General features: G+C 42.1%; 1 protein-coding gene across 3 annotated transcripts in view; it reads right to left on the bottom strand.

The window, feature by feature from the left end:
* Window positions 1–244: 244 nt before the first annotated feature.
* The window catches only part of rasef (RAS and EF-hand domain containing), a 96462-nt gene continuing 87674 nt past the window's right edge, over window positions 245–9032 (bottom strand). For all 3 annotated transcript variants that reach the window (XM_085985513.1, XM_085985534.1, XM_085985524.1), the window contains 4 exons: window positions 8697–8811; window positions 6556–6675; window positions 5858–5934; window positions 245–959 (listed from right to left, as the gene is read on the bottom strand). In XM_085985513.1, the coding sequence (XP_085841639.1) occupies window positions 851–959; window positions 5858–5934; window positions 6556–6675; window positions 8697–8811 (421 nt within the window). In that variant the 3' untranslated portion in view covers window positions 245–850. The remainder of the gene's footprint in view (window positions 960–5857; window positions 5935–6555; window positions 6676–8696; window positions 8812–9032) is intronic.

The raw sequence follows: 9032 nt of genomic DNA, 5'->3' as shown, positions 1-9032 counted from the left end.
GTTGGTGGCTCCTTTCCCCACCACACCATCCACCAGCTCCCACCCAACAGGACAGAGAGAAAAGCACAAAAAGACAGAGAAAAGAGAGACGGAAGTCAGAGAGACAAGAGAGAAACAGCAACATGAAGACATCAGAAACAGATGTGAGACACCACACTATTCGACTTACTGTGTGAAATACATTGGAGACTGATTAATGGTTTCATTTAAAAAAATAACTAGAGTCACAAAGTCTAATAAAATGTAATGCATAATTTAACATACTTTACTAAACATCACAGAACACCTTAATACCCTTCTACTTTAGTCACATAAAAATAATTTTATTTACATTTCTAAGTGCTGTAAAATGCTCTGTAAAGATTGAGTTTACATTAATTTTGTTTTCTTTTAAATAAATACATTTATAGAGGCAACAGGAACCAAAATAAAATCCAAAACACAATCTTAAGCAGCAACAATAGTATTTCTAGAAACATCCTTTAAATTTGAAATGTAAATAAGACCACTATATACAAATATAATTATGGAGACCAATACACTTTTGCTGCAAATAGCCATCTTGCTGGCTAATGCTTTGCCAACATTGTGGCAGAATGGTCTCATCATTTATTCCATGAACAAAGTACAAACACAGCTAACAGCATTTTATTTAAAATTCTCATTTCATCTTGCTCTTCAGCCAGTCTTTTTTCATTTGCTCGACCCTTCATATTTCAGCTCCTTCATTGCTGTAACCTCCATCTATCAGTATTTTCTAAGGTGCTAATTAATGTACAATGATCACAAAAAATATGCAAAAACGCAAAACACCACTGGGCAGTTCAGTGACTTTTCTTCATCATTGTTTTTAAGCAGTGCAGCAGCTTTTCATGGGCAGCTTCTTGTTCAAGTATGTGCTGGACAAATTAGTTACAGAGTCCACGTCTGTTCCTTCATCTACTCTTTTCCTCACTTCCCTGTGAAATGAAATAGACAATGTAAACAAAAGGGCAGATTTATCAAGTACTGTCAAGTTCTGATAAACACTCATTTGCAATGAAAAGGCATGAATCCTGATTGTACTTGCTGTGTACTATTATGAATCGCAAATAAAGGATTGGGTGGTGCAGTGAGTTAGTATTGGTCTATTCTCTTCTGGGTCCAAATCCAGCTATACCAATGGGAGAAAATTCTCCTTTCTGCTTGTTGAAGTCATAGACATTTGCACCACAGGGGGCTATTCGGCCCTTTCTGTCTATGTTGGCTACTTGTAATAGTTCCCATGTGAAATAAGTTTGTAGTTCCTAGTAGAAATGGGCCCACAGCACAGAACTGTTGACATTGTGGAACAGATGGGTTAATTTGCAGATAAGCCATAAGGAAAAGGTCACATTGGTTCAGCAGAGAGTTCTGAGTTTGGAGCCATGGCACAATACTGCAACATACAGCAAGCTTTATTCTGTATCTAATTATGGTACGCCTGCATTGTCAGTGACTAATGTTTATTGTGAGTGGCCAAGGAGGACGAGTGTTCCATTCCGTAACACTAACATTCCTCACATTGATAAGCACAAAAGAAAATCCCTCCGATAAAGATAGACAATTGACAAATGATCTACCATTGTCCATTTAATCATTATTCCAATATTCAGTAAGATCAAAAAAACAGAAAGGCCTAGAAATGCAGTGCCCTTAGCGCCGATTTTGCGGCGCTAGAGGGCCTAGCGCTGCAATTGGCGCCGGCGCCTAAATTGCCTGGGGCCCTTCCGCCGCGGTAGACCGGTAGCGCTGCGCCGGCACCGATGACGTCATCGGTGTGCGCAGCGTCCCGGTTGCCGTGGTAACCCGGCCCCAAGCCGAAATTCAGTTGCGGCTGCCTCGCCAGTGGCAGCCGCAACTAAGACTCCGGCAAACAAGTGCTGCCGGAGTCTGCGCCGGCGCTTTAAGGAGGCGCGGCGGCCGGCCGCTTTCCCGCCGGCCGCCTGCCCGCAGCTCCCTCCCCGGACTTCTCCCCCCCCCCCCCGCGGAACAGATGCAAGCCCAGCACTTGTCCGAGGTGCCGGGCTCATTTTTGAGGACATTTGCGCGGGCCGCGGCCGGGTGCAGGCAGCTCCTCCTTAACGGAAGGAGGAGGCCTGCACTTCCCGAGCCTGCCGCACCGCAGCGGGTGCCGCAGCGCCGGAATAGCGCCGCAATGCGGCGCGTTGCGCCAGTTTTCAGGCGCTAAAACCCTTCAGTAGCGCCGGCAGCCGTTTGGGCGCGGCGCTACTGAATTTTTGGCGCACACAAAGGGACTTAGCGCCGGCGCTAACTTCCGGCGCTAAAGCCCTGGCGCAGCGCAAACTCAATTTCTAGGCCAAAGTCTTAATCAAATACATAATTTACACAAGGGGTCGATTTTCATTAAGCTGTCGGGAAGGAGGCGGGACTACAACTTTCGGGGTTTAGTCCCGCCTACATCGACGTTCGGCCAATCCACGCGATTTTCCCTTGATTGACCTTGCGGGCTCAGCAGGCCAATTAAGGGCCACCCGGCAACAGGTGACGTCACAGACTGAAATTTCATCTGTCAAGAGGTGTTGACAGATGAAATATCAGTGTTTCACAGCTGTTTGAAGCTGTCAAACACTGACAGTCTGACTTCTAACCTGAGTCCTTCTACACAGACTCAGTTACAACTCACGCCGGCAATGAAAGCTGAAGGCTGTCACTTTTGACAGCTCGCAGCCATTTTGCTTTCATTGCCGGCTGAGTGATGGACTCCCGAAGCCTAGAGGAAGAAAGGCTGTTAAGGAAAGTACAGGTAATTTAAACTTCTTTACACACTTTAGACACACCAAACACACTTACCTTTGCACTCATGCACCCATCACTCAACATTGCGACCCCTCCAAGTCCTTCAACCCAACGGCCCGCCTGCTCTAACCTGGCATGGTTGGAGCCGTCGGGAATCCCACACGACACCCCTCAAAATAGGGATTAGGCTAAAAACTACCCGTTAACAGGCAGTTAATTGGCACTAGTCCCTTCCCGCCTCGGGTCGGCAGGTCCCAGTGCGGGGCGGGTACCCGCCTCCTCTGAAACTTACGTGGAGGCGGGTTTTGGGCAGGATGGTGTCGGGACCCCCGAATTCAGGATTCCCCCCCCCCCCACATGCCTGAAACCCCGCCTGACGGCTCCAGGAAAATCGACCCCGAAGTGTCTTCACTCAATGTGCTGCTAAGTGAAATTTGGATGAGGTTTAGGAAGATCTAGTATGGTAGGTGTTAAAACATTCACAAAGTCCTCCTATGATCCTGTCAGTAATTCCTGGTGCAGTACTAAGCCATACAAACCAGAAAGTCCCAGTTTAAATCTCCGGTCTGTGCCGAGTTAGCTGATCTCAGTCGGAGAAGTACTACAATTAACCTCAGCACCCCTGAGTCAAGGAAAAGGAAATCAGCAAAGGTTCCTGCTGATGAATGCTTTCCAGCACCTCCTGCTGGTAAATCCATGTTTGTCAACATCAAGTGACAAGATTGAGCTTGATGATTATGCTTTAATGGTTGGGTAACTGTCTCAGTTCACAAATGAAAAATGACCATTTGGGTAAGATACCACTGGGCTGACAGTGGCCATGGAACTATACCCAGGCAAAAGTCCGCTCCACACGCTGGGAATGAACAGTAAATGGTTTGATAGACTAGAATTCTGATGATCTGGAATTACCTTTTCTATAAAATCAGAATTAAATGAGTAAATAACTTTTGAAAAGGCACTAAGGCCTAGACTTTTGCCTTGGAATTAGTTTTACTTGTTAGTGATTGCAACAGTCAGATAAAGAGGTTTCTCCTGATGGAACAAATGGAGCAATCAGAAGAGGGTCACTGGAATTACTGACCCATCTTCCAATCTAGGGAGGTTATGGTAACTCTAGGTTACCTACCTCACCAAACAATTAAAAAAGTCATATTCATCCAGACAAGGATGTCTTCAGTGAGCAATTGTTGAAAGCAAAGGATTCTTTACATAGAAAAACTTCCATTTATTGTTACTGGGCTCCGGTTAGCACTTGGAAAGGGTTCTCTCTCCTCTTTGCCCATGAATATTTCTGGCCTAAACAACACTGAGAATACACACGAATGTGCAAACCTGCCAAGAGAGGAAAATGGATGAATTGGAATAATAACCAATTAAAAATCAATGACAAGAAGAATCTTAACCACAAGCCCACTCATGCAAATAACCTATATTCAGAAAAATAGAGCCATGTAAAGTCCTTCACTGCAGTAGGGCACTGGAGTGCATTCCTACCTATAATTTATCCTATATATGCACTAAACTGTCAAATTCCGTGCTTTTCCCATCTCTTCTTCACAACATTCAACGTTAAAAATATAATTAAATTCTGTATTTCTCTATATAACAGAAGATATGACTGTCATTTAAAAACAGCAAAGGAAATCACTACTCAAAGAGTTGAAGATAAATAAGAGGCAGGTAGCACAGTGGAGCATTGTTTTATATTCATGCTCAATCATTCAGGAGTTTACAATCTCTGCCATGACTGTGTTGGAAAGCACGGAGTGGAATCCAAGCACTTTCCTAAAGGGTCCAAAGGAAACATTGGAGGAAGAAATGCTCCGAGTCATTCTTGTGCACCTCTTACCAACTACTTTCAGAGCAACATTGATGGAGGTCTGGGAGCTAGTCATCTGCCTAGCCTCTCAACACAGGCAGTTAATCCTTTTAAGACGCCATAAAGTGAAAGCAGCAAAAATATTTTAACAAAAAAGTGGGAGACAGAGTGTTGAAAAATGTAACTTTGAGGTTGTATCCAGGGTAACCACCACTTGCATGACATCAAAGTGTCAGATCATAAGAGTCCCTGTTAAATTATCGCCACTAATAAAATGGTTTCATCATACCTTCATGCAGACAAGAATAGCACCATCCAGATGGTAAATGGCTGTCATTTAGGTACTGATATCTCACCCAGTAGATAAGAGCTATAAAACGTTACAGCTGGATCGCATCAGCCTGGATTATATCAATGTTCTACATGACTTTAATTTTAAAACACAAGGAAACTCTTAACAGTTCGACACACAGAGTAATTCTCTGACTTTATGCACCTGGCAAAGAGCCTAATCTATCGGGAGAACATATTGGAAATTCAGGCGCCCACTGCCCATGATTTTCCAACCATTTTAAAATTCATTGTTGGAAAATCATTGGTGGTGTTGACTTTTTCAATATGCTATCCAGGTAGGCAAGGCTACCCACTGGGCCCGTGAAGTTGCAGAATTATCTCTATAGTGTTATAAAAACCAGAAACACAGCTGTGTGTTTTTTGTAATATCGGTGGTGGGGATGGGGAAGGTGGTTTACCACGGGTTCCTCTCAGACTGTGACCAGAATGATCATTACCTTATGTTTGTTTCAGCTCACCCCCAATACACATCCCACTTGTTGACTTGTAACTTTAGTCCCTGATGTACTGGTGTAAATAATGTCTGGCCTCCATAATGATATCTCACATTAGTTAAGAACAAAAGAAAAATTATAAAATGAGCAATTAACATTTGACCGATCAAAACTCATCTCTGTATTTTCTTAATTAATTCTCTCTAAAGTATATCCAGGCCAATGACTATAGGTCTGGACATTTTATAATTTTTTTTCTTATTCTTTTCCCTTTTTACATCACTATCAATAGAAATTTGATGTAATTTTCTTCCTCGGGGAAAAAAACCAGGTGGTGAACCAGGAGGTCTGCTCAGAGTTTGTAGGTGCAGCTTCTCAGCGTACTATCAAACTAGCTTTGACTTTTTAACTCCATCTCATGTATGTCTCCAAGGAGCTGCTGATCTAATTAATAAAAATCAATGATTACCGAGCGAGGTGAAGCACTGCTTCGATAATGTTCGAACCATCCTTGGCACTTGTTTCACAGAACAGCACGTTGTATGTCTGTCAAGAAAACAAAAGATAAATACAATTCACTCCTATATCTAGTATCCTTAAAATCCCACCCAAAGGATGAGTCATTCCCGACTAATATGCTACAAGACTATGATTATATTGCTTCAGTATCCATGTTAGATCCAAAATAGACTGAAAACAGATTATGCTAATGTCATAGGTGTTTCATACAGTGATGCATCTCTTTTCTTGTTTGCTTCCTGCTAAATTTCATTTTGATGTGTTATGTGCAAATTCAACCAATCACTGCCTACAAAAGGAATCCATTTTATTATAGAATTGTTCAATGGCATTTCAGGCTCTGGCATAAGAAAACTGGAAATATTGTATGGAGGTTTACTTCAGAGCAGAAGTAAATCCTTCTAACATAACAGCACATATAACACAGGAACATAATTTTCCAGTTAATTGTTGGAGAATTACCCAAATCAGTCCTTTTCTCTGCTTTTGTATAATTGATTGGACTGAACTGGACTGTGTGCCCACTCTTTAAAGGGTGTAATTACAAATACAAAACATCACCAAAAAATGCACAACTTTCTGCTTTACATCCCACCTCTCCAGATTTAAAACAAAAATGTTTTAATGACTCAGTTCTTTGATTCTCACCATGGCCAGTTTCTCCCCATAGCTGGTGGGGACAGACTTTTGTCTTTCTTGCATCGCTCGGTTTCTCAGGTCCGCCTTGTTCCCCACCAACATAATAGGAATATTTTCATTGGTTGAATCCTTTAAGTTAAGCAAAAATGGATAACATTATCATCATGTATTTTTATAATCTCAGGTAAATCATCACTTGGCCCAGAATTTTCGGTTAGCAGCAAAGCAGGCCCCGAAGTAGGCTTCGCACAAGGGTCTCGCAATCCGTGTCGAGAACTTCGGGTTTTCCAACCTTCCATTCAAATGAACGGAGTATAGTGGGGATCCCCTTGTTCGAACTGCTGTGATGTCAACAGGCTGTCTAAGCAGCCAATCAAAAGGCAGAATTCTCACAGACAACGAACAAGGAAGTGAATAAGCTCTTCAAATTCTAACTTTTTAAAATAGTTAGAGAGAGCAAAAGAAAGTTTGGGAGTCTCACATGGGAAAAAGGCAAACCTGAAATAAAGGACAAACTTTAAAAACATTTTTAAAAATGTTTTCAAAAGTTTCTTAAAAATTTTAATTTTAATTTTAATTAATATGGACAAATTTCACATGGCACAAAATTAAAATGAGTTTTCCAGGCCCTTAACATTTGTTTAGCAGTCAATACGCTGTTAAAACCCCAGTCACACCTAATCCCTTTGGGTTTAACTTTTAGTGGGGAATTTAACAGCGTAATCACTGCGGAAGAGCTAAAGTTTTTGTCGGTTTCAATGATTTGACTGATTACACTGATTGCCGGCTCTTTGTGGGGGGACACAGCGCAGCCTGTTTCGGAGCTGTCAATGACTGACCGCAACATGCAACAAAACCACGAAGTTGCTGTTAGTTTCAAAGGCGGAATGACAGGGACACTGCCAGTTCATCATCATCCCGACCGCAAATTCCGGGCCTTTGTGCTTTCCTTGAGTCCGTTCATTTAAAGGGGTACTGTCTTTTGAAAAAGTGTTTGACAATTTTGTTTCAAATTCTGGGATTGAAAGGAACCGGAAAACCAAACAGCATTTTCATTGCACCGATGTTACATGCAAGCGATGTGACTAACATAATTACCAATCTGATAATACCAGCTTACATTTTTGATAGCATCTATGCTATTTGAAATATAAAATGCCCTAAATTCTCCTTTTACTACCTTGTACTTGTACCGTGCAATCAGTGTAATCAGCCAAATCATTGCACTTGGGTCCCATTGTCCTGTTGCCATGTTCTACCTTTTCTATAACATCACCTCTCTATAAGCTCCTTTCCAGGCTGAAAACCCATAGTTCTCCATTCTTTCCCTCTAACTCAGTCCCTCTGACTCTAGGGGTCACTCTCATAACTCTTCTCTGAACCACCTTCAGAGTTTGAACTGATACATTATTGAGCACAAGCAAATGGAATACTGCAGTATGTTGGGGTTCAATATGTTAAGTCTCACAGTATGATTTCCCACATAAAGAATTCCCAATCCAACCCACATCTTTAGGTGAGGTGACATTAGAAGGACAATCCCTTTTTCTTGTGGAGTAGGTCATCTCATGCATCTCCAGTGTGCCTTCTAGTGGTGTTACTGCAGAGGCCTGGCAGTAGCTTGGCTGCTTACCTTCTGAGCTAGGAAGGGTAAATTTCCATGGGAATTCTCCTGCTCATCCACTGTAAGTTTGGTGGGAGAGCCGCAGAAACCCCAGAACAAAGACTGACAAATGGGAGAACCCCCTCAAAAATTCACCCGGAGGTAATGGTATGCAGCCCAGGCAATTGGAAGTTGGGGAGAAAAGTGAGGGGGAGGTTGGACAGAACAAGCAATTTACACACTGGTGTAAAATGAATAAAAATAGGGATATGAAATATTTATGGGAGACTTATGCACTGAACATTATAATATAGGAGTAATGTTACTAATTATGCTCCAGGTACGATTTTAATGGATGAAAAATCATGGGGACTGTGCACCCAAATTCCCGATACTTGCTGCAGGCAGGCAAGGCTCGATACTGGGAGCACAATTTGTCAGGGTGTATTATTTTCCCCCCAGTGAGTTTACATTAACCATGCAGCCATTGTAGTTGCTGCTTAATTCATACGAAATCTATCTTTAATATGAAAACAGAGTCATTCACCTCAATCATGTCAACCCATTCTCGTACATTGAGGAAACTTTTTTCACAGGTGACATCATATAGCAATAAAACGCCATCCGCACGCCTAAAATACGATTTGGCAATACTCCGAAACCTGAAACATAAACGGTAAGATTTTGGTGCCCGCTTCTCTGCTAACCATTCCATTTTTTAAAAAAACATTAATGCTACAGAACAAATACATTGCCAATAATGTTAACACATGATGGGCAATTAAGCTTCAATTTCTTTTCCTTTGGTTAATTTTTATGTTCATCAAGGTGAGGAATCGAAGCTCATTTCAGGCACCCAGGGTGAGAAATTTGGCTCCGTAGT

The sequence above is a fragment of the Somniosus microcephalus genome, chromosome 1 (genome assembly GCF_052327205.1).
Source record: "Somniosus microcephalus isolate GS21.2 chromosome 1, FLI_Smic_1.0, whole genome shotgun sequence".
NCBI lineage: Eukaryota > Metazoa > Chordata > Chondrichthyes > Squaliformes > Somniosidae > Somniosus > Somniosus microcephalus.
This window is presented reverse-complemented; position numbering and strand designations above follow the sequence as displayed.